General features: G+C 36.2%; 2 protein-coding genes across 3 annotated transcripts in view; both read left to right on the top strand.

The window, feature by feature from the left end:
- LOC139674095 (macrophage mannose receptor 1-like) overlaps positions 1-21262 on the top strand; it is a 63554-nt gene extending 42292 nt beyond the window's left edge. For both annotated transcript variants that reach the window (XM_071560243.1, XM_071560244.1), the window contains 17 exons: positions 1082-1169; positions 2085-2229; positions 3860-3901; positions 4025-4188; positions 5323-5390; positions 6336-6436; positions 6939-7081; positions 7795-7909; positions 9786-9955; positions 11898-12000; positions 12862-13091; positions 14040-14205; positions 14530-14682; positions 15027-15143; positions 16465-16632; positions 19966-20025; positions 20420-21262. In XM_071560243.1, the coding sequence (XP_071416344.1) occupies positions 1082-1169; positions 2085-2229; positions 3860-3901; positions 4025-4188; positions 5323-5390; positions 6336-6436; positions 6939-7081; positions 7795-7909; positions 9786-9955; positions 11898-12000; positions 12862-13091; positions 14040-14205; positions 14530-14682; positions 15027-15143; positions 16465-16632; positions 19966-20025; positions 20420-20667 (2281 nt within the window). In that variant the 3' untranslated portion in view covers positions 20668-21262. The remainder of the gene's footprint in view (positions 1-1081; positions 1170-2084; positions 2230-3859; positions 3902-4024; positions 4189-5322; positions 5391-6335; positions 6437-6938; positions 7082-7794; positions 7910-9785; positions 9956-11897; positions 12001-12861; positions 13092-14039; positions 14206-14529; positions 14683-15026; positions 15144-16464; positions 16633-19965; positions 20026-20419) is intronic.
- Positions 21263-25808: 4546 nt separating this feature from the next.
- LOC139674096 (macrophage mannose receptor 1-like) overlaps positions 25809-26617 on the top strand; it is a 31885-nt gene continuing 31076 nt past the window's right edge. The window contains exon 1 of the mRNA XM_071560245.1: positions 25809-26093. Coding sequence (XP_071416346.1) covers positions 26033-26093 — 61 coding nt within the window. The 5' untranslated portion in view covers positions 25809-26032. The remainder of the gene's footprint in view (positions 26094-26617) is intronic.

Here is a 26617-nt window from a genome sequence, read left to right as displayed (position 1 = left end):
CAGTCTGGATTCATTACATGTATCTATATCAAACGCAGCAAAAAGCAGAGATGATGAAATAGCAAAATTTTTATGACCAGCAACAATCACCTCAAATGCTAATGCTGAAATTAGATTGGCAAGATACCTAGTTGAGGCAACATTTATCATTTGAAGTAAAACTATTTACTGTGGAGTTGAGGATGTTATAAAATTACCACACATGCCAGTTGTTGTCATGTAAGTAAGTGTACAAATAAGGTAGTAGTCATGATATATATATGGACAATATCTAGATTTTTTGGTCATTTTTATGAACTAGTCACAAAGCAGAAGCAACTTCAGATTAACATTTTTCCTACATGTAGGGAATGTAAATAACATTAATAAGTCCCTGAAAGCAGGTGTGAGATTTCTGAATGAGGTGAAATACTCTTAAAAAGCCAACACTTGCAATCTGACCTGAATGGATCAGGCTCAATGACTCTGTACATTCCTGGCTAACTAGAAAGTAAACCTGAAACACAGTGGCTCTGCAAAATCCTATGACCATACCACAACCCCAGATGTGTACTCAGAGTAAGGAATAAGTCTTAGATGCTTCATTGCTCCAAATTGACTCAATATATTCAGATGAATCAGTAAAGTGTGTGTGCTTGCAGACAAGAATCAGCTTTTGTTGTTATTTTTTAAATGTGAATCAGCTGCAGGGAGTAACTTTGTGTTTGAAAACTGTTAAGTGCCTTTACAAAGGAAATGGGGAGTTGATCAATGGAGCAACAGTAGGTAACAAGCCATTATGAAAAAGTATTAAGCCACCTTATTTAGAGGAGTTGGATTGGATCTGGTCATTTTCTTGATCTGTATTTCAATCTGTCTGAGTAAATGTATAAAAATAAAAATAATAGCTAGAAATAGTTGCATTTTAAGTTATTTCCATCCTAGTTTTTAGTGTTTCTAAAGACCTTAAGGGCTACTTTTAGAGAAGCTCTTTTAACTGTTGTAAATGATAGATTTTACATTGTAATGCCCTGATTGGTACTGTGTTTATGTTTAAACTTCTAATAAATGGAACTTTTATTACTTTGATATTTTTTTTAAGGAAAAATAACTATTACCACCAGAATTTCTGGATTGGTTTATATTACTTGAATCCTGATGATGGCTTTGCTTGGAGTGATGGATCTCCAGTGAGTAATTTAATTTTCCACACCTGTTATTTTGCATTCCCTATGCTTATAAATTGTGTGTGGCATAAGTGTTTCTGTGTAATTTTATGCTTAATCATAACCCTCTAATGAATCAGGTTCTCTTTAGGAAAGCTAGTGATTAGCAATTCCACAGCTCAATTTTTTTCACTAGAATATGGATTTTTGATAAGAAAATATGCATTGAATCAACTAGAAAACTAGATTCATGTAGAATAAAAGGATGTTCCTTATAAATGCAAGGATTTTTTTGAGTGAAATAGTCCATCTTTAGTTTTTCTTTTCTCTCTTAATTATCTGAAATGCCCTACATTCCATGGAGCTGAAGGCAGATTTTTAATGCCGGTGTGACTTATTGCACTTTAAGATATAAAAGTGTAGGAACAAGTGACTTTGGAGATGTGAGTGTACTTCATGCAGGGCTGTCAAGGTATATTAATGGAAATTTACAATACAGAAAACTGAAATTGGATTTTACATAGGAAAATTAGAAGATCAGTAATAGTCTTCTGAGAAAAATGCCAACATTTTCATTGTGTCTGAATAATATCCTACTATTATACTCTTACTGCATATTTACTTAATTTCATATCAACATGTAGCATGCCCCATAATTGTTGTTAAACGAATTTTACAGAATTTAGGTCCCAGAAAAAATGTCAGTATTCTTTCAAGTGTGAACAGAAGCAGCTGTTATCTATGCTGCAGTCCAGTTGCAATCTGAAAAAAAAAGTTTGAAATCTCAGCATTTACCCAGGGGATTCTGATTTCTTTTTATAAGTTTTTAAACTGGCAGTAGGAACAAATTGTAGGTTTGTGGTTTGATGCTGTCTCCTCCCTCTGTCCATTATTTTAATTCCATACAAGAGAATCTTCATAAAACTTTTTCTGTCATAGGTGATATATGAAAACTGGGGCTTTGGAGAACCTAATAACTATCAAGGAGTTGAACTTTGTACAGAGATCAACGGTGATTCCAGCATGCGTTGGAATGACAGGCACTGTGATTATATGTATGGATGGATTTGCCAGATAAGAAAAGGTGCTGCTTACTTCTGCATATCACTGCAATAAAAAGAGATTCTCAGTTGAATTTTTCTCCCTAACTTTAAGAAATAAAAAAAATTCAAAGAAACTTTTATAAAATTCTCTTACAAATTATCTTTCTAAAAATTCTCGTCTGTGGAATGTGAAATATCAAAGTGATATAAGGATTTTCATGTCTTTGAAGCATTTAATTATGGAGAGCCTTTGGTGATGCTCTGCTCAGGCTTCTCAGGGAACTTTATGATTTCAGAAAGGGTAACGTGATACATGAAAAGTAAGGAATGTTATTTGAATATTCACATTTACATTTGACATTTCACTTAGAGAAGGTTATGCCTTCTCCAACAAATCCTATTATGGAATTTCTTTTCTCATTAGACTTTCAAGTTATTAGCAAATAATTTGCAAATCACTTCACATACTTTTGTGTGTGAAAACTCCTTCTTTTACTTGGCTCAAGTACTGTTTTTTCATCTAAGAATGTGTAGTTGCCGGATGGAGCCTAGTTTCAAGATACTTTATTTACATCTCTGTCTGTCTGTCTGTCTGTCTATCTATCTATCTATCTATCTATCTATCTATCTACCTACACACCTACCTCCCTCCTTCCCTCTATGTCTCTTACTTCCTACATTCTCTTGAGACGTTGGTTTGGATGCTTTTTATTTACTGAAGACATTAAGACAAAATTTATAATTTACAAAAATCTTGAGTTGCCCTAACAGTGCATCTACCTAAATTTAAGCATTTTAGAAAGTGCATGTTTAAATGTTTTGCTGCATTCTTATGTTGAAGGGGGTGCAGCAAAATAAAGATGCTACATTAAATTATGGACAGTAAAACATCAGCTCTGCTTTATGTTGATAGAAGAATTTCTTAGGCAGAGATTTTCTTATAACATGTCATTATCTGTGAGATTATATCTTAGCACAAAATAAATTGGTAAACCTAAACTGACAGAGATTTTCTGTATTATGAATTGTTTTCCAGAGATGTTAATGAAGCCATCTCTGTGATGCCATAGCAAAAACAAATAATGGAGTTCTTTAGCCTGAAGTTGTCTTTTCAGAAAGGATCACTTAATTTCTTGGGATCTTTTCCAGTGAAATTTTATCTAGGGAAATTTTTAAGATCCAGGGAGAAGTTACTCTCAACAAGGGACAGATGGAAAGAACCCCATTCTGTAGTAGCTACGGCACCACATTGCATGATAACCCAGCCTACATTCCTGCTGCCTCTGGCTGAAGCCACAATTCATTAGTGACCTGGGGAAAGGAGGAAGGGGGAGATAGAGGAGTCAGGAGATACAACTGTCTTAACGGAGTTAATGCTTTGGGACATAAGGCTTACTGCATGCATGAGTTAAAAAAAACAAACTGATTCAGGTAAAGTTCAAGATATTTATAATACCTTGCACACAAGGAATAGTCTCAGGGAATACGATTATATCTTTAAAATTGAACAGTGTACTAAAAACAAGAGATTTAAGCTACTTAGTTCCTTTACTTTTTGGTGTTAAATTCATTGGTAACCATCTTTAAATTGAGACGTGCCTATCAGTTGCAGTAAATATTTTCTTTTACAGCAGAAAGTTTACAACCATCATAAATACTTTTTTCTTACAGGGGCAAGTGTAAAGCCTGAACCAACAGAATCTCCTGCACCAAGTAAGTGTTAACTGGTGTTGTTATTTGTGTGTGCATGTGTTCAAAAGCACTTTAAAAATTTTACTCTGGGAGGATGTCTTGTATCTCAGGAACCATATAGTCAGCTTGGCAATTATCTTACAGAATTCCAGACTACTGAGGATGGTTGGATTTTGCATGAAGACAGACAATACTATTTCAGCACAGAGACTGCACCTATGGAAAAAGGTCGGGAGTTCTGCAAAAAGAACTTTGGAGACCTTGCTGTCATTGAGAGTGAAAGTGAAAGAAAGTTCCTCTGGAGATATGTAAGAAAAATCATTAATACTATGGAATAAACCATCCAAAACAAGTGAGCATGGGCACAAATCCTTTTCACCACAGTATTCTCCCTACAAGTTTTGATAGTGAAATTGCAGTAACACTAAGCCAGATTAGTATGAAGAACAAAGTCAAGTCAAATTTTTCATAGATGAGGACAGTTTTTGTTTATATTTTGTTTTTTTTTTATATAGAATGAGCACAATAAGCATTAAATAGATCATATCTTCTTCCCCTATTCAATGTTGTCATTACTCCATGTTGTATCTACTGTAACTCCTAATGTGCTGAGGTAGATAGTAATGCTTACTTAAAGGGATCTGTGCCTTCATTTTAGCAAAAAGTATTACACTGGTGAGCTATGACTCTAAGGTGAATGAGTTAACTGGAGGTGAAGTTTATCAGCAGAAAAACGTAAGATATCATACATAGTATATCAAACCAGGAACTGACTTACATGCAACACTCCGAACATTGACTTTAGATCTTATATGTGTATCTGCAATATAGTCTACCCAACAGCCTCCTTTTGGTTCTCAAGTTTGCTCGTTTGCCTCCTTCTTCTTCTTGGAAAAATATCATTATACAGAAAGAACAAAATGAGGCCTTGATAATGCCATGAAAAGAAGCTTTGAAACCATATTTTCTATATCTCTGGAGTTGCTTGCCTTTTTATGCTATCTTGAGGCCAACTTCCTTTTAATCAGGAAAGTGCCTAAAAGTCATATTTGAACTACACAGAATATTTCCTGAGCTCACTGAAGATTGACAGTGAGATGACACATAGGTCTATACCAATTTATATCCAAATTCAGGAAGGCTTGTCCCTTGGAAAGAAATTTATCAGATGATTTCCACTGCAGAGACTGTGCAAGATGTGCTGATTTCAGTGACTTTCAAGTACAACTGTTAGATGTGTTCATACAATGACTACACCTTTTGGCTAGTGGTGAAGTTTGACTGTGGACTGTCAGCTGTGAGCTGCTTTAACTTAAATGTTGAAGCTAGAGAATATACCAGTTCGTATCCTCTTTAAGTCAGAGGTATATTACTCATTATTAACATAATAGATTTCTCTTACGAAATAGGACATTTATACAATTTTAATTTTTGCATTCTAGATATTGATAAATGGCACAAAGGATGCATATTTCATTGGTTTACAACTGAGTATTGACCAACGTACAAGGTAGGTATGACCTAAGTTTTGCGTCTTAATTTAAATATGATTGTATTCTCAAGAGGTTTAATTCTGAATTAATTTAGCTTTAGATAATCCAGGAGTAATGCTGCATGTTTCCTAAAGAGAATTCACCCAAAGCTATCAGAAAAATTACACTGCAGTTATTGTATTTTAAATTTTTATTCATGAATTCTGGTTTCCTTTATTGTGACTTATATTGAAAATATAAATAGATGGCCCAACTGTAAATATATAAGACTTTTGGTAGCTAAAACTATTCTTTTCTGCCATCCTAAGCGGCCTTTCGTTGGTTTTATAAGGGCCTTAAGATGAAAATTCTTTTAAGTACCTTGTGTATGTGCCTGAAGGATGAACATGGGCATTTCTATCACTTGTAGACCAACAGAAATATGTCTTCTAATAATTTGCCTGGTTATGATTTTGTTCTTCATTGTCTAATCTACATGGATGTACAGCTTTTTCAATGTTTGTATTTCATTTGGAGGTGAGGACATTATCACAGGAATTTCCCCACAGGTAGTTTGTCATGCCCTTTTCCCCTGTGCAGGGGCAAGATCAAACATTTTACCAGTTACGAATAATAACTTTAATCACTGCAATAGGCACAGGGAATGTATGCCTTGGTGGAAATGGTGAGCACCTGGGCTTTCGCATGCTGAAATGATGTCTGGCTTTCACGTTGGCCTAGGTAGCTATCTTGAGTATTATCCTAGCAGTTGTAACAGTTTCAGCATATCTAACGGCAGAGTGAGCAAAACACACGGAGAGTGGGTTTGGTGCAAGTAGCAAAGAGGCAAGTTGGTCAAAAAACCTTGTACACCTTAAATTGGGAGTGTCTATGTTAAGCATACTGCAAAATTACTTTTTGTAACATGGAAGCAATTCTATTTGTGTGTTAAAGAAATGTTTTGTTGGACTGCTTTTCTTAAGCTGGATGGATGGCACTCCAGTGAATTATTTGGCATGGGCACCTCATGAACCTAACTTTGCAAATAATGATGAAAACTGTGTAGTCATGTATAAGAATTTAGGTGAGTTTTGTATGGTTTTTAATGAATTTCATTGTTGGTGTGTTTGTGTCAAAATATTCTTTTTCTTTTGAGAGGCACCCTTTCCCCCCGCTGCTTTTTTTTGCTCTTCTGCAAAAAGTTATAGTGGTACAGCATAGTTTTACTTTCAGGACTTAATAGTTTTGCACTCTTGTGCTTACCTAAAGCCTAGCAAGGAGAAGCTTTGATAGAAGTCTGTGGTTGTGATTGTTGTTTTATATTTTTTATTAAAATTGACCTAATATGCCACTATAAAATTTATATTTCTAGTACCTGATTCTACAAAGCTTTTAACATCTTTAATTACAGTGGGTATAAAGTGGCATATTTTTCCTAGACACTAATATCGAGGGATAATAAACTGAGAAATTCAGATTTGATCTTATCTTTCAATTAAAAGCACTTTGTGTGAGAATGAGTGAAATTTATTTCCATTTAACCAGCAGTGTGGTGTCATACAGTTCCCCATTTATCTTGCATTCAGGATATTGGAATGATATAAACTGTGGTTATCCAAATCCCTACATATGTGAAAGGCACAACAGTTCCATTAATTCAACTGTTCCTCCAACAACAATTTCAACTCCAAAAGGATGTCAACCAACCTGGCTTTCTTTTCATAATAAGGTACCATAACAAATACAGTGCATGCTGGATGCTTGGCAAAGCATTAAACAGAAAACAAGGGAATTATTTATTGATATTGTTTCTTATTAGAGCAAAATATTATTTTTTGCAGAGAGCTAGTAAACACATGCTTTTCTTTCCTTGCCTGTCTACTGTTTTGCAGGAAAGGTGCTTTTTTGATGCTTCTAGTGAAGCATATTCAGTTGCAGTCAATGAAAGACATTCTTTAGTCAGCTCTTCAAATATTTTGGTATATATTTCTTAAAGAGTTTAGTCCAAATTCCTGAAGTATTGATTTCTGGATGGTTTTTAACCAAACCATAATGCTTTTTACAGACTGTATTTTGTCTTCCTTAACCTTCTTGACATGGTATGCTTTATACAGTCAAATTAACAATTGGGCAGACTGGTATCAGTAACGCATAATAGCACTGTTAGCTGACTGTCTATAAAAAGTCAGGTTTTACTTATTTTCTAGGGATTTCAGATCAAATCTGTTGTGTGTTTTGTTGGGCAAAACACTTTATTGAGACCTCTAATTTTATAAAGAACCAGGACCAGCACAAAAAGCTAATTTTAAATTGAAGATGTTTTTTCCAGATAAATGGATTATTTTACTGCCTTTTCTCCATCCTGCTTTATTTAAAGCAGCAGTTTTCAGTTGTGAGGGATATTGGAGTAAAGATAATATAGAGAATTTGTTCACATTTCAGTGTTACAAAATATTTGGATCTACAGAAGAGGAACGTGCCACTTGGCATGCTGCACGAACAGCTTGCATGAACTTAGGAGGAAATCTGGCCACTATTCCTAATGAACAAGTGCAAGGTACTGTGTACTGTTTTGTAGCAACTAAATTAGATGACATTTAATCTTTACAGGTTGGCTGTTCTATTTGTGTGAATATGAACTGGTCTGAATAATGACTGCAGATCTGATTTCTGTTCCAAAACATATCATTTTTAGGAATTTAAAATGAGGTCTTCACCTGAATCTGTCAAATTTTCATGTTGGCTTATATATATATATATCTGTGTGTAAATTGTCCTGGCAGCAAAGTAGTGTTTTTTCTGCTTACAAATGATGCCAGCTAGATCCAGCAATTTTCATTCCAAACAATATTGTTTCACTAGGTGGCATTAACTTCCTGCATTGGCTTTCCTATTAAATAGCAGAAAATCTTTAGGATCAGGACTTGTCTCTGGGCACTTGGAAGAGGTTTGATTGCTCATACATGTACCCAGAACTCAGCACATAGATGTGTCACTCTTTTCATTAGGGGACCTTATTTTAATGAACATAGGAGCTGCACCCATGGCTCTGGGAGATGAGCAGAGGGAAGTTACCTCATGCATGAATAAACATGGCGCATGTTCAAACTAAAAACTGAGGAAGACCTTAATAGATATAGATGTTAATAATTTTTTTTTTCTTTAAATACTGGTTTATGTTACAGTGACAAGAAAGGGATGTTGCAGAACACATACTGTTTGTGAACTCAAAAGAGCATAACAAAAAAATCAACCCTTGTAAAACAAGTCTGCTTTGTAGTCTGAGCAATTAAATAATTTAAATTTAAATGGTACAAACTTAGTACTACTTATGTTTTCCACTTGTGAAGAGATGAAGAAGCAAAATTTCATTTTTCAAACACACTTAAATGTTTATCCAATGCAATTTCTGCAGTACAGATTTCAGGTGGTTAGTTCATGCACAGGACTTGAATTCTAGGTAAAAAGGAAATGAGCAATAAAGATACCAGAACAAAACTATTGTAATTGCTGGAAATGCAGGCAATAAAGGCTTGAGTTCTTGTTCCAGTTTCTGGCAGAACAACAATGGCAAAGAAATCTACAGGTTTCATTCCTGGAAGAGTAAGTTGCATTCATTTAAAAATACTAAGGGAAGGTGGATGATTAACAGAGCAGATGAAAATTGATCTATTTTTAGAGGAAAAAACCTCATAACAATAACTGTAGCAGTTGGCAAAAACCATGATATGTTCACTTCATCAAAATATTTGATGTATTGTGGATTAGTGGGTTGATGAATGTCAGCTGACCTAGGCTGCTCTATTTGTGAGCTAGCCATGTTAGTAAGACACACAAGCACCTTCCTGGACTGTGCAGAGCTGTGATAGTTGATTTGCTGGTTTTGTTGAGATTCAATTGAAACCTGTTGCTTGTGCATTCTGCTCCCTGCTGAGGCAGTGCAGCCCATTGCCCAGGCATCCAGGGAGGGAGGAAATATCCTCATTGTTCAAGGACAGCACAACTTGTGCAGATACACAAATGGAGTTGCTCAGTGTTGCTGTTCGGTATCATTGCGGAAAAAACACTCTAGTGGGATTATAAAAAATGTATGTGATCCCCATGGCTGTATATTTCTCAGTCAATTATGGGAATATGATTCAAAAGTTTCTTGTGACATTATGAAAAATACTTCTGTCCTGCTTTTGGGATTCATCCCGCTACCAGGTTAGATACTTAGCTGAAGTATTTTGCCCAAAGCCAAAGTTAAATATCTGGTTCCCTGTTCATCAAACTCAAAAGTCACCTCCTTTTCATCTTTACCTGTTTGTGTTGCCAACAATGGCATGTTGCATATTGCAGAAAAAGTATTTAATATCACTAATCTCACTGAGGCCAAATATTTCATTTGTCCTTCATTAAAATAATTCCTCTTTGCCTTTTTTTAACTCTAGCTTTCCTTACCTTCCATATGAAAGATTTTGTTACTGATACGTGGATTGGATTAAATGACATAAATCATGAAAAGAGGTTCCTCTGGACAGAAGGAACAGGAGTTTACTTTACAAACTGGGCCAAAGGCTTCCCGTCGGGCCATGGGGGTTTATACTCATATGATGGCCAGGTAAATAACAATCACAAATTGTTCACTGAAATTTGATTTTATAGAATCATAGAATCATTTGAGTTTGAAAAGACTTCTAAGATCAATGAGTTCGCTCCTTAACCCAGCACTGCCAAGCCCATCACTAAACCATGTCCCTAATTACCACATATACACATTGTTTAAATACCTCCAGGGATGGTGACTCAACCACTTTTTCGTGGGCAGCCTGTTCCAATGCTTGACAACTGGTTTAATGATGAAATTTTTCCTAATATCTCATCTAGTTGTGCCAAATAATTGGCACATCTTGAGGCCATTTATCTTATCCTATCACTTGTTACTAGGGAGAAGAGACCAACACCCAGTTTGCTTCAGGTTAGATTTGTGCATTTTTTGTGATTTCAAACATGTTGCTGCTTGGCTTGCTACTTTCTTGCTTTTATACCTCTCAGATATAAATCCACATAGAGTGAATGGTTTTAAGCCCTTGTGTAGTTGCTGCATTAGCTGGTGATAGGATCTGTGAAGTGCTCGTACAACGACTTACTTCAGTTTTCAGTTCTTTGTGTCCATGAAGGCAGGAGTTGCGTCTGAACTTTGCAGGTTTCTCTGTTGGCATGTTGTTTGTAAGGAGGCACTTACAAACATTCCTCTCAAAGAGGGGTGTCTTATATAGAAGCAAATAAGCAAATTTTGTCAGTCACTTTTGCAGAAAGGACATGAGTCTATAAAAAGACAGCCATACAGTTATTACAAGAAAAAAAAAAGGAAAAACAAAACCACTAGAAAATCACTTCCCCTATTTCCCTGTCAAACAAACTGATCTAAAGTTCCTCTCTCTGATCTTACATAATTAGATAGTTCTGTACTGTGGAACTTCAGCACATTGTAGTACTAGCTCTAGTTGTCCTGGATGGCATTTTCAATATAGAAATTTTATTTTTATGTATAATGCTCTTTTTCCTGTTTTATAAGGTAGCACCTCTTGACTTCTTATCTCTAAAGGAGGGAGAAAATTGGGGGGAATTTGGAGTTCAAAAGCAAACATCTATAAAATGTTACTTGTGAAAGGAAAAATACATGTTTTTCTCCTTTTATGTAAAGTAGTAAGATTTCTATGAAGTCTTACATAAAAAATTATGAAGTCCCTATTATATAAATTTCAGATTTTTTTTTAAGTTGCCTTGATCTTAGCTAAAAATGTCATCATAGGTAATAGAAAATACTATGCAACTGCTCAGTTTGAAAGATTTAAATCTCAATGTTTTCCACTGCCAAGTGAAGTGTTATCTGTGCATCTCCTTCTGTACAGAAAAAAAGCAAAAAAGTAAATAGAATAAACCAAATATGGATGCTTCATTGCACAAAATCGTTTGTACACATGCAGGTTTTTACATTCATCAATGTTTGTTTAATATGTGCTAATCTTGGTTCTAGGTATTGTCTCCATGTCAGAGAAGTTGAAATGTCATTGTGAGAGTGGTACTGACTGATAAATGGCTACCTTTGGGCAGGAGCAGTTCCAGCTGTTGTGTGTGCTTTTAAAGCTTGCAACCACAAAATTTTCAAGAGGCTGATATGTCTGAAATGTTGCATTGTTCACTGAGAGTCCAGGTTTTTTTCAGGGGCAAAGTTAACCAGTCTTTTACAAAAATTGATCTCATTTCTCTTTAACTTGTCTATGACTCCTATGCTGTATGTCTGGAGACTGAGAATACTGGAATTCCTCTGGTCTGCTTAATCACCCTGATGTTGTGCAAGAGAGCGCAACATTAAGCAATTTGTGAAGTATGAGAGGAATAGAACTTCCACATCATAAAACTAACACTCTTAAATGTTACAAAGACATGAAAGTAAAATTACAGCATTACTTGTGTCTAAAGATGTAAAAGGGAGACAGAAGTTTTGTATTTGCTTTTTGTAGCTATTTGTAACTGATTTTATATCTTTTTGCCTCGAGGCTGATTGTGTTGTCATGAGAAACAATCCTATTAAGGAAGCAGGGAAGTGGGCTGATCTGAGTTGTGATAACAACAGAGGATATATATGCCAAATTAATGCAGGTACTTGTCTTTTTAGTTAAAACACAGTCAAACTTTATATATTTTTTTCAGGGAATTGTTTGGATGTGTGGATTTGAACATCATTTCACTTCCAATAAAGATAAATGCATAAATTGTTCTTCAGGCAAGATCATAAGGGTCGCATGTGTCAGAAGTCCAGTTAGTCACTGCTCTCACTTGACCCTTTCCAGTAACTCTTGTGTTGCTATCTTCCTGAGCTGGAATTTGTATCTGCATCTTTGTGTGTTTAGTGTGATCCTTGATATGACATTTGTTCTGTGATTTTGCCATTTTCTGAATACACTGGCTTTCAAAACATGTTCTGGAATATGCTAGTTTATACAAGTAGCATGAACTGTTTGGAGTGAGACTGTAACTCGTCTGAACTGAACTCGAGCAAAGTCAGCTCCAAAAAAAAAAAAGAGATTAAAGGCACTGGAAACCTCTATTTAAGTATATGATTGATTTTTAAGAACTGGTATGTTGTGAAGTTTTTAATTTCTTGGGGAAAAAATATTCCTGGAAAACAATCCAGTTTCTGCAAATCATTTCACTTGATAAAAAATATTTTATTAAAGAAATTATGACCTAATCCTAAATACTTTCAGTAATCCTGTTCTTGAGGACTATACAGAATGCTCCTTTACTGCTTATCAGTGGTTGCTTTAAGCAGCTCTTTTCCTTTCTACAACTTTGTAAATGATTTTTACTACTACTACTGCCTTAATGAATAGTGCTGATTATGTCAGAGAATATGAAATCAAGAAGAAAGGCCTTTGTTTACTTCTATTTGCAACCACCGTGAAATCATAATCCCCTTTTGAACAAGTATGTGGGTCTTTGTCATCCCTTATTTTATAGATGCTGAGCTTCTGCCTTCTGCAAGTTCATCCCCATCCAGCATTGTCCGTTATGGTAACAGCAGTTATTTGTTCATCCATACCAAAATGACATGGGAGGATGCTCGAAAAAACTGCAAACATAATCAATTTGACCTTTCCAGCATCTTAGACCCTTACAGTCATTCATTCCTGTGGCTGAAGATATTAAAATACGGGGTGCCTATGTGGATTGGTCTTAACAGTAATGTGGTAAGAACATTAAACTGATTGAACATGATACTGCTTCTCTCATGGACAAATTAGGAACTGAAAAGACTTATTATCTCTCTTTACTTTAGCTTGTTTGTGTATATATTGGTGCTAAATACTTTTGTGTGCTGTCAGATTATAGGTAAAGTCCATCCTCTTTTGTATGGTCTATTTGATATAAAATCCAAATTTTAAAATGTACAGAGGAAAGCATTTATTCTAAATAATAAAAGCTAATTTTCAGAAATATCATAAGGTGCTGTTACTATGACTATTTCAACATTTTTGAGGGTAGTTAGCCAAATAATGAATTGGTTTACCTAGTTTAATTTTTTTTGTCTCCCCTCTCCCAGTTCCTTGATATTTTGATACTTTTGGTATGCCATGCTTTTTCTTCTTGACACAGACACTTGTCCCACACTGATGCCATTTGTCTGAGCACATGAAAAAAAGCCCAAATGAGTGTGACACACCACTTCCTAAAAACCAAAAGATCGCCCTAACATTAATCAACAGGATGAATCACTCAGTTCACCAGCTGTGGTGGGAAATGTGGACAGTTTTAAATGTCCTTAAAGTTAAAATAAGCTATGTGTCTTAAAATTTGTGGTGAAACAGTGCAAAAATTAGTAATCAGAATTTCATTCCTATGAATTATTTTAACTGTTATTATTTCCAAGTTAAAAGTATGAAGTTCAAAGTTAACTCAATGTCACCTACTCTGCAATTCCTGTTGCTGAAATGCATTTGTTGTACTGCTTTGTTTCTTAGTGAATAGCTGCTTGTCACAACAAAAAGTTCAAAGATTGAGCCATTTGTATTTGTTAATGATTTCTAAAAACCCCTCAACCTTCTAGCACAAGGTACTACATAGGCAGACATTTGACTGATGAAAGAACGGTTAATGCTTAGAGTTTAGTCATTCCAGTTGATGTGTTTTGTTCTTAGACTGATGGGAGTTATGAATGGATTGATAACTGGAGGATGAAGTATACCAAATGGGCTGAAGGGGAGCCAAAGCAGAAAATAGGCTGTGTCTATCTAGACATTACTGGAGCCTGGAAGACAGGATTCTGCAATGAAAGTTACTTCTCTGTTTGCAAAAAATCTGATGGTAAGAACTTGAATTTGACCACTGTAATTCCAATCAGTAAATCTTTAGAGGTGCTGGATGATATTTCAAGAGTCAAATACATAAAATCACTAAAATTTACATAGGTTGAATGGAGCAACTTTAAAATGAGGGTAAACACATACTAAGAAAGGGCTAGTGTGACTGTGAATAGTTATCACTTGACATTAATAATGTTAGATGTATTTTTCAAAGCTTATTCTCACATTATTCTGCTATTGAATAAGCATGCAGATTAAAAACCTCAAAAAGCAAAGGGCAATGAATGTTAGGTAGTAGTGACATATTTTTTAAACTTTTGAACAGTTCAAGCTCCCACAGAGCCCCCTCAGCTTCCAGGAAAGTGCCCTGAATCAGAAGGGCACAGATCTTGGATCCCTTTCCGAGGTAATTGCTACTACATTGAATCTTCATCTACAAGAAACTGGGCTCAGGCATCTTTAGAATGTCTTCGACTAGGTGAGTATCCTTCTTAAACCAGCACATCTTTCTGACTTGTTTTTCGTATCTGTGGAAAGCTGAACATGTGCTGTGTGTTTTTGTGATTTCAAGCATGGTCCAAATGTTGGACAAGACAGTTGCATCCAATTACTGCCTTAATTTGGGAGGTAATGGAAAATAGTGGTCTACCAATGACACATTTATGGGACCAGGCACATGAGGAGCTGTGTGGCCTGAGTGAAGATCATGAAAGTGCAAAATTTGTACTTTGACCGTTATAGGAGGTAGACAGCCTCATCCACAGTGCTTTTCACTGTGAAACTTACATCTCTTAGAGACTTTTCCTTCTCTCTCTCTTCCAGGTGCCACTTTGGTCTCAGTTGAAGATTCAGCTGAAGCCAACTTTCTGACCTACAGCATTGAACCCCTTGAAGGGAAAACATCAACATTTTGGACAGGAATGTACAGAAATGTGGATGGTACTTTCTTTACTTTTGACATTTTTTTGTTTCGTGAATATTGGCCACAAGCTGTTTGACATGAGGGTTGAAAATTTCATATTATAATTCTGTAATAGGTAAATAGTGAAATTTGAGAAGGTAATATATTATCCTCATAGGAGAAGCTGGTAAATTGTAGTCAAGCAATAACCAATAATATATAAAAGAAAGACAAGCCACAGAAACTTCATCTTAGAGGAAGAGAAGTAATTAATAACAAAGTAAGGCACAAAGGTGCATATAGCAGAATACAGACAGGACTATACTGGGAGTTGAGCCATGGTTCTAAAATTAAAGAGGCCCTGGATGCATGTACTTTTCAATGAGATACTTCATTTTTTGAGATACAGAATAAGGGGGGTAACATCACCTCTAGTCTTTGGAATCACCATACTGGCATGACAGAGCAATATAGTTCTTAGAGCAATGCCACATGAACACAAGAGCTGCTTTAGTTCTTCATTATTTCATTAGATAATGATTACTAAATTTCGTATCTTCATGCATGTATCTAGATGCCATATCCTGACAGAAAGCGTTGCAGAAATTTAAAAACAAACAAACACACAAAATATGTATAATCTTATAAGAAAACAAAATACAGCTTTTATGCTGAGTCTAAAAATTTGAGTACAACTTAGAGTTCCAAGGGGGACATTTATTCTAAATAAATAGCACTATAGAAAGGAAGAAAGGAAGGAAGAAAAGAAGGAAGAAAGAAAGGAAGAAAGAGACCGTCCCAGCATAACTGAACAACAGTGATCACAAGAGTTTTGAAGCAGATCTCTAAAAAGGAAAATTGTGTGTGTAAAGCTTGTGGAAAGGAGCAGAAACAAAACAAAAAAAAGAAAAAAAAGGGGAAGAAAATTGCACTTAGAAAGACTTCAGTGTGGGGCTTTGAAAAGAGTAACACAAAATATCCCTACAAATTACTGATATAAAGAGCATTCTGGTTGGTGAAGGTATGTTTTGACATCAGTTCCTTCTATTAACTGAGTAAATAATTGACCTCACACCATTGCATAAATTGTGAGAGATACTTCTTTAAACTGCCTTGCCTTTGTAACATCATAAACCACATTGGCCTGCCATTTTCCAAAAATCAATGTTGTATCATTTGCATAAAAACTTAGGGGTAACCTGTTGTGTCAGAGTAAGAATGCAAATGGTCTAGTGGCCTGTCTCCAAAAGTAGTGACAAGTAAATTTCTCAGGAAGGCAATAAAAGTGGAGCATGTGAAGATGTCAATATGGAAATTAATACTCTCTTTTTTAACATATTAACTGGGTTTTTTAATTAGGAGAATGGCTGTGGCTAGACAACACCGCAGTGAATTTTGTGAACTGGAATGTAGGAGAACCTTCTCCTCAAGAAAATGAGCACTGTGTAGAAATGTATGCAGACTCTGGGTACTGGAACAATATCTATTGCTCTTCCTACAAAGGCTATGTTTGTAAAAAGCCAAAAGGTAATGCTGCATTTATGATTTTGTTTTATGTATGTAGTATTAGTAGAGGGCCATTACAAGCTTACACAATGCATTTTGGCTGGCTGTTTTGAGTTTTTATAAATGCCAAGAGATGCCCATTTGCATGCCAACAAAAAGAATAACTCTTGTCAGAAGGTGAAGTTCTGACTAGTGCTCCTCCAGTCCCTTCAGAACTGCTTTTAAAAGACTGCATTTTTATCTTAACTGTATGCATTTAACAAGTTTTCATGTTCTGTATTGATAATAGTTGAATAATCACAGTGTAAGTACCATGCCTTGCATACAGAAATTTGTCTCATCTACATGAAAACACATTCCTTAGGGCATTCCCTCCGCTCGCCCCAGGGAGTACATTTTCATTATTTCCCTCTGGCAGTCTGATGTGCATGCATGCATTTTCTGAGTATGAAGCAGTGTTTCTGTGAATTGAATATTTATAAACTGCAAATTAATTAACAGTTTGGGATCTTTTGTCTCTGTGTTCTCCTATTGTGAAAAGATGAATGGATGACAAGCAAAGCAGTGAGCATAGTTTGCATGTGCTAAACTGAAAGTGTCCTGAAATAACTGAATGTGCAAATTTGAGAGTAGGAACATCTAGTGTGTACGTGTTCCTAAAAGGCATCATTGTAATTTCTTTCTGCATATATTGCAATATCAAAATCTCTTACTAAGGTTTTCTGAGAAGAGTGAAATGCATGTAGTAGCTGAAATACACACACTTCCTCTACACTGCTGGAAATGAGAGAAATTCTGCTATCCTTACTATAAATGTGCTTTCATACAAAATTATTTTTACTTACTCAAATGCTTGTAATGATGACTGTATCTTCTACAGGAAATACTGCAAACTGTCAGATATAATCACCCATTCAGAACCTATTTATCTGTCTCTTTGCATTGTGATTGAAATAAAAGGGCACTTTATTTTCATTCTCTATCCAGAATATTCACTGATGTAGGTAACAAGTGTTAAAATCAACACCACCACTCTTTTTTTTTACCATTCAATTCAACTGTTTGTGCTGGTACAGCCATTCACCCATTTTGATGCTGAGCCATTTCAAAGAGCTGAAGCAGATGAAAGCTAGTTATTTTTTTCTAGGATTGGCTTCAGCCAGTCTAGCTTACTGAACTGGGATGCCATGGAGTCAGCCGTATGCCAGTGTCACTGCAAGGGCTATGTAGTCATTCACTCAAGAACAGGACACAATCTAGTAGTACACTGTCACAGAAATGTAGCTTTTCTGGCACAGTTTTGCATAACTATGGCAATGCTCCATTTGTAGAATTTAAACAAATTTTTAAATAAATACAGACTAATAAATGGGGTGTTGGAAGCATGGTTTTACTATGGCTGGTTATGCACTGTTTTCTCAAGAGTCTGAAGCACAAAATCGTAACTGAAACCTTGACATTGAATAGATGCTATTTTCTGTTCCATTTATTGAGGTAATTTTTACCATAGTAATTTAAAATTCTGTAGAAAGTCTACTCCATAAACTATCTAGCTTTATTTGTAAGTCAAGAGGTACTCAGCCTGGAGAAGAGAGGGCTCCAGGGACGCCTTAGAGCACCTTCCAGTACCTAAAGGTACCATAAGAAAGTTGTAGAGGAACTTTTTACAAAGGCCTGTATTGATAGGACAAGGAATAATGGCTTTAAACTGAAAGAGGGTAGATCTATATCAAATATTAGCAAGAAATTATTCACCATGAGGGTGGTGAGGCACTGGAACAGGTTGTCCAGAGAAGTTGGGGATGCCCCATCTGTGGAAGCGTTCAAGGCTGGGTTGGGTGGGGCTTTGAGAAACCTGGTCTAATGGAAGGTGTCCCTGTCTATGGCAGGGGGCTTGGAAATAACTGATCTTTAAGGTCCCTTCCAACTCAAACCATTCTATGGTTCTGTGATTTTTTGTTATGTTCATGGCATCTCACTTTCACTTTTCAGGAATAGCAGATTCATATCCCTGAATATACTGCCTGTTTAACTTGTAGGTAGGTTTAGCATGCAGTCCCCTCATACCAAACTCAAAACCAATGTCATACTATACATTATCACTGCTATACCAAACTTTATCAATCAATCATTCTTGGTGCAAGAACAAGGAAGAAATGTCTGTGTTATTATATTCCAAAAATTGTCCAGTCAAATCACAGAATCAACTAGGTTATAAGAGACCTCTAAGATCATCAAGTCCAACCTTTGACCCAACACCACCTCATCTACTAGTCCAAATTAAGCAATGCAACCAAAGGATTATTTTCCAGGTTTACATAATGTTAATTGTTTCTTCCTAGTCCTTCTTGAGTTTCTGAGACTCTTTTTTACATTGTGCTTTTGGACATAAGGTATCTTCAGAAAACCCCAGAACCACAGAACAGTTGAGGTTGGAAGGGACTTCTGGAGGTCATTTGGTCCGACCCCCTGCTAAGCAGGGATACCTTGAGCCAATGACCCTGATCTGTGTCCACATATATGTTTTGAATATAACTAAGGACAGAAATTCACAGCCTCCCTCCCTGGGCAGTCTGTGCCAGCACTCAGTCACCCTCACAGTGAAAAGACATTTCCTGATGTTCAGTGGGAACATTCTGTGTTTCATTTGGTCCACACTGCCTCTGTTCTGGGCAGCGCTACAGAGAAGATGTAAATAGTAAAAATAATTTGAATTCCTGAGCTCACCTTTTTCAGAGTGAAACATGATACATTGATTTAACAATGGTCCAGTTTTCCCAGCAAGCCAGATTTTTGCAGTCCAAATGAATGAGTTGCAGACATTGGATGCTACTCATTAGTTGCATGTGATAGTTTGGATGTGATATCTGCTAAGACACTTTGAAATTCATGAGTGATTTCAAGTGTCTAAATAGGTAAGCCATTAAAGTATCTTTGTAAACTAAATTTATTGCACTTGCTATGTTCAAGTGGCAAGTACTGCAAGAATTTGTAATTACATTGAGGATTATGTTCGACCATGTCTATCCTGAAGGTGCTGTATAGATTTTCTTGTATTTTTATTCTGATGACTGGATCAGTCTCTGGAGTTTTTGATGTTTCTACTTTTCTGCCAGTGTAAATAAATGTCTATGAGACCAGAATTCAATAGACCATTGTGCTATGCCTTAGGTGTATATAACTTTGTATGAACAAACCCCAGGTATTTGCGGTATTTAATGCCTTGTATTACCATATATTTACCTGAGCATAACTTTCAGTACGTTCAAAACACAGAAAAATAAATAAATAAATAAAGTAGAAATTAATAATGCAATAATATAAAAACATAATGCTTTTTTTAATATTTTCAAGTGCCAGCAACTGAAACACTGCCAACGACTGGAATGCCACCAGCTGAAATACCTGCAACGGGTAAGATTATTACCATGCAAGTAGAAAAAAACTAGTCCCATGTAAGATCATCGACAGAGCAAATCCTGCTCTGTACTATGTCTCTTACACTTCCCAATATACCCAAGTACCATATCTCTTTCCTAGGAGCATACTGTTTCCTAGTGGTATGTGCTATTATGCAATATACATTTATTGTACAAATGTAGATTTAAAAAAAATAGTAATTTGTGATATAGCATGCAATTTAAGCGATTTAAAATCAAAGTGTTTTATGTTGATATCTTTGTCTCTTGTTATTTTGAAACAAAGTAAATGCTTTTGCTTAAAACATCATGCATTCTTAAGAAAATTTTTCCAGTAATCAGATAAAGACTATGTAACATCCTCTTCATTTGTTTGTATTTGTCTTCAGCAATGACAAAGGATAAGAAGGCTCTTACCCTGACTCATGGTAAAACAGGAATTATAGCTATTGTTGTCCTTCTGGTAGCTGGCAGTGGCCTGGCCCGCTATCTCTTCTACAAAAGAAGAAAGAATCGCTTGCCAACAAATGACAGCTTTGAGAACAATTTGTATTTTAATAGTGATGCAGTTCCTGAAACTAGTGACACAAAGGATCTTGTGACCAACATAGAACGAAATGAACATGCAACACTGTAATGTAATGTAATGTAATGTGTAATATAAAATGTAATGTAATAAAATAAGATGTGCCTTGTTTTATTAAAATTATGCAACTAGAATTAAGCCAAAGGTATTTTCTCACGTACAATTGCTGTAGCAGCCTGCTCCAGTGTGTGTGTTATGTTATATACAGCAGTTACTTTCTTTTGTAGATATTGTATAAGGTGTCAGATTTCAGATCTCGGGATTTGATGAGCACACTGGTGAGTGTGTGTCTTAAGAAAAGAGATAGATGACTAATTATTAAATGGAACAGTAGAAATGGATGCAATAAAGGAAGTAAAATGTAGATAGACACTTGAGGAATGCTCGTAAGATTTGAAATTTCTGCATCAGATTTATTTCAATATGCTAATAAACAAATGGTCAAACCTATTCAGGAAACATCTCTCTAATTCTACCATCTTTCATGTGTTTCTAGGGATTTAACTACAGGCATAGTTACTAGATGACTTATTTGTATTTGTACACATGCTCTTTGAATTATGTGGGGAAAAAACACCTTTATGATGTTTCACTTCCCACAATTTCACACAATACAGAGAATAAAGTATTTAGTCATTGTAGTTTATATATTCTAGAATTTAATCAGGTGAAATCTGGGGGCAGGCCTCTGGAATGGAGAAGTGTGGTTGAAGTTAACTGGCAGAGGTTTGGCTTGCCACAAAGGGGTTTTGTGGGTGAGGCGATGAAGGTCATGGCTAAACTTCCTTCTTATCAGGAAAACAGTTACTGAGGAGGAGGAGGAATGTTGCCTGTATGTGGTCTGAAGGTTCCTGGGAGCGCTGGGTAGCTGTTGTGGTGATTGCACTTGGTTCTGCTCTTCTATGGCAGCATAGGTTTGTAGAGTGTGTGCTGCAAGAACAAGCAAGTCAAGAACAATTTAGCTTTACTTATGTAATAGTTACTACTCGTTTCAGTTACTTTCTAAAATGGCTAGGTCAACTACTAATTATGGAAGTCTTACATTCCCCAGTATAGAGTTTATATGCCTAATTTTGTAAATCCTCTAAAATGTTAATCATGCATGATTCCTCGCTTGCATACAAAGGTTTGCAATTTTTTATTTTGTGGTTTCAGATTTTCCTCTGTGAAATAAAAAGTAACTAGCTTTGATTTTTAAATAGTTTTTCATTTTATAGTTTTGTCTGTATTAAGACACTGTAAGAGGATAAAGTGAACAAGGAGATGATACCACTGTGGAGATACTTCATCAAAAGTTTTGATCAAGTATTTCATTAACTATTTTTTCCTGCATCTTTCCCAGGATTATCTGCTTAAAGTCAAAACATAAATGTGAGTTGAGCGATTTAGTGAAAATCTTAAGTTACACACATATGTAGGTAAGATGGGAAAATTTGTCCTGGAACTACTTTTCTCTGGCTCTGCTCCCTTTCTCCTAGTTATTTCCTAGCTCTGTTCCTACTGCTGTTTTCATTTTCAATGCATGATTGTTTAAGCATGTCTTTTCAAGGAGTAGTACCCCTAATGGTTCTTTATGCCACCTGATGTGTCTCATGTGCTAGAAAGCTCCTGACTGGTTGGTTCATGATGTTAAGGATAATGTCATTTCAGTTACATGGAGAAGTGGTGCCAGGTAGGAAGGTATGTGAAAGGGAGAAGGAAAGGCCAAGGCACCCTGACTGGAATCCCAGCCTCAGTGTGCTGGCTGTTGAACAAACAAGTGCAGTCTCTACCCAAAAGAAGATCAGTCCTGTTTTGGGCCTCCACACTGAGCTATTCTTCCAGATAACATTTTGTCCCATCATCCCATATATATACATATGCAAAGGTGTGGTTGGAAAGAAGGTAAAAATTGAGATGTCTCATTTCTTATTCTTTGCTATACTTACCAGGTACATTGCAAAAAAGTATCAGGGAGAGAATCCAGCTACTGGAGTCTGGATAATCCTGAGCTCATTCACCCATTTATACTGCCTGAAATCCGGCATCATCTTTCAGTTGATGTGAATTAAAAATGCCATGCTCGTTAATAGCTGGCAGTAGGTGTAGCTGCCTCTATGAAATGCCGTGTCAGTTCTGCTTTCCTGTCCAAATAGGTGCAGAAAAAAAGAGAGAGAATTCCAAATAAGAAGTTAGCTACTTAGCCTACTCATTTTAGAAAGTGCATGAGTGAAAAAGACTTGAAAAATGTTCAGAAGAGGAGGAAATTTAAGCTGCATGGCTTACTGTCCCTCCTATTTCAATCCAATGGAATTGAAGCAAATTTCCCATTAAAAAGCTAAAGCAAAGAAGCAATGGCATTTACAACACAGGAAATCATTACAGTTTCATGTAATAAGAAGGAGATGAGCACTGATACTTTATACACCAACTCTAGTAGCAATTTTTGAATGGAAGGTGGAGAAACAAACAAGTTTGATGACTTTAAACAATATTAATTAACATAAGAGTAAATGGAAGGCTTTTACCTAGGAACTGAGATGAGGAAATTATGTTGCTCTATTTGACTGAAAAAGGAAGTGTGTCTTACTGGAAATGATTCATATTCTTATGGATGCAATATCATTTGATACTTCATGTACTCTGATCTTTCACTAACTCTTTCAACTATTTTCTACTACATACTGCTATTCCTAGTGGGATCGATCCATTGTCTTAGAACTGAGCTGTTGCTCTCGTGATCTCATATTTTGTCTCCTGAATAGACGCCACTACTTAGGGGAGGTTTCAGGCTGCATGAGAGTGTAATTGGGTTCTTGCTTTTCTGAAATATTCTTGCTGTAAAAACAAGGAAGGTAATTCTTGATAAATAAGATAAAGCATAAGTGATTGATAGAAAGGCAAATTAAATTTTTTACTGATCACTAATAATTCATATCCACGATGTGATGCTGACAAGATTTCTTATGTTTGGTCAGTGGTTTAAATAAATGAAAGCAAAAAAAGTTGATTATTTAGCATGAAAATACAGTGTGAAAATGCAAGGGGCTTTATATTGTTCTTTCAGTATGTTTGAGTCTGTCTAGAGAAATGGAGAAGTTGTTCACTTTTTTCAGCTAGAATATTTCTACTGAGGTTTAGAGTATGTTTGTTTTGGTGGGTTTTTTTTTAAAAATCTTTACTGTTGGAAACTGTGCTATAAGTGGGAATTCTGGATTGAAATCTTCTATCAAGTTACAGCACGATGATAGATCACAAAACTACAATTTTAATATAAGTGTTATTGAAAATTAATTATGGATGGACTCCCCTGTGCATTTCTGTGGGCTGCTGAGGAATGACCTTATAGCAATATTCAATAGAGAGTGAGGTTTTGTCTCTTGGCACATTGCCACATTTCTTGATACCCTTAAGTTTAGTTCTCGTTTCCCCTTTTGTCCAAAAAAATTCGGACTTCAGAAGAAAGGTGGTGAATCTGCACGCTGTGAGTGTAACTTCCTGCCTGGGAGCAGAGAATGCCCAAGGAACAATGCTGACTCAACACAAAACCCAGCAGCCTTTGTTCCTTGCCACTTCTAAAATGTCAGGCTGTGCCTTGCCAAGGGGCAGATCCTGGACCACATCTTTGCAGTCCTCTGGTTTTCTTTCTCACTTTGTGGGCTATGATGCTATCTGCTCAAAGTTACAAACACTGAGATAAAGCTGGCTGTAGTATGTTTTAGTCTTTTACAGCTTTTCTCGACATGTTGTTGATACCAGTCCTTCACTGAACACTGATCTTTCTTCAGTTTCTTTTTCCATTTACTTATTGTCACCTGGTAGCTTGGGAGATCCTGAGATGTTGCATTCAGCAGAACCACAAGGCACATTTCCTCTGTCTAAATAATAAATCAGAGTATTTTTTTCCATCTGCTTATCTGGAGCTCCTGAACAAAGAAGCAAAGAAAGCTGTGAAACTGAGGTTGCAGAGCAATCCCACATTGGGGAGTACCAGAATGCTTGACTTCAGACTCAGTGCAGCCATCCTTGCATATGCATCCTAACTTACTGAGTAATTGACCGTCTACTGCTTTGTGGAGCAGCCCTCTCTTCCACTTTTTTCAAGTCTCAGCGTCTTTCTCAGGCTCCCATTCTTTACATGCCTTTGGGCTAGCGGTGCCTTCTGGCCTTCAGATCCCGCTGTTCTCTCTCACTGTTACAGTTCTGTTCTGCTGTAATTCCCTGTGCACCTTTTTAAACCCAGTGGATCATTCATCTATGTCTGAGTCAGAGTAATAGAAACAAGATCCCACATCTTCGTGTGGGTGTCCAGGGTTTTCCTTGCATGCAACAGCAGCAATTTTGCTGCAAATGCAATATTGGGGAAGGTATCACACACCAACCTCTCCTGAAGATATGGGAAATGAAATTTTTCAAGTCCATAAACAAAAATAGATATAAAGCTTCTACAGGACTGCCTTTTCTCTTCCCTGCACTGTATGTTTTCTAGCTTTTTTGCCTATCAGAGAGAGAGGTTTTTCAAAGTAAACATCAGAATTTTGTCAGAATGCCTGAAGGGTGTGCAGTTTAGGAAGTACAAACTTTCAGACTAGTAGGTTGAAAAATGTGGCAGTATTCCTTATTAGTTTAGTTTTCCTCACTAGCAATAATTGAAAATCCAGCCTTTTACAGTTACAGGTTCTCTTCTTCCTAGAATTGCATGGTTTCTTTTCCAATTTTTTTCAGTCATTGCTGTCAGTTGGGTACATTGCTCCTGCATATAGTCAGGAATGGAGCAAAAGAAGGAACAGATGTCTCCTGAAGAACACAGATCCTATTTTCTACAGCTTTTCTCATTTTGGTGGAATTGCACACATGGGAAATTCCGGTTCACTCTGATTCCAAGGTCATAGCTACTTGATTGGCATGGTGTCCCAGCCAATTTTTCACAGTACTGCATTGCCCTCTGTTGTTTTTTTTAATTGATATAGACCAGTCTTTCTTTTATATTTTACTTTTTTCATTTATTCCTGGAAAAGGGATATGTCACCTTTTTGTAACATATGATTATGTATTATATATTTATCTATCTATATTATATTATTATAGATATATATTACAAAATATATATATACAGATAATGATTTTGACTTACAAGGTATGTCTTAAAAATCCTCACTAAAATGTTACCTGTTAGATCTCATATTTCCATGGAAAACTTTTACACAGTAGAGAAACTGGCTTAGAAAGCAAAGTTATTCATCAATGTATTATTTCAAAATTACTCATGTGACATGACACAGTTCCTTATTTGAAGCTCAGAACTTCCTTGTATCTGTTGAGTCTTAAAAAGGATTTGTTAATCTGCTTCAGTGCAGAGGGGTTCTTTTGCAAGGCACTGATTTGGTCTTCAGCATCAATTAGAGTTGAAGAGGAGAACGAAGTGAAATATTTGGCCATGTCTGTCTACTTTCCCCTGATTTTATTTCTTCCCATTACTGCATCTCTTCAAATATCTGGTAAGTCTTTGGTCTTCTGCTGAGCATGGAGGTTTTCAAATTCTTTGTCATGTCTTCTTGATCTCCCTCTTTGTGGGCAGTGAATTTAAATCTAGGCAGAACATATAATTTGAAATAGTTTTCTTTTATGCTGGAATTTGATGTTATCTGCATAGGCATCCTCTTTCCTTAACCCAGTTTTCAAGGTGGTGTATGAGTGAAAGGAATATGCCCTACAGATGTGGGTATAACCCAGGCAGTTCTGGTTCTTGAAAGTGAGCCAGCTGAATACAGACAAAAGCTGATCTCAATTTATTCCATTGGAGGATAGAACAGCTCAGAAGTACAGAGCATGGACTTCCAGCATTCACAGAACTATTGGCTGATGTGTGCTTTGAGTTTCTTAGACAGCTCATATAGGCCACTGTACACTGATAGTTGCATATTGAAATCTTGTTTCCAAGCTGACAGCTTTAGGAAGGACCTTGAAAGCTTCTGTCCATCAGATTTCACACACTCTTATTGCTGAGAGGAAAACAGATGAT

Source organism: Pithys albifrons, chromosome 7, assembly GCF_047495875.1.
Source record: "Pithys albifrons albifrons isolate INPA30051 chromosome 7, PitAlb_v1, whole genome shotgun sequence".
Classification (NCBI taxonomy): Eukaryota; Metazoa; Chordata; class Aves; order Passeriformes; family Thamnophilidae; genus Pithys; species Pithys albifrons.
The sequence above is the reverse complement of the archived record's forward strand: the minus strand, read 5'-3'. Positions and strand labels throughout refer to the sequence as shown.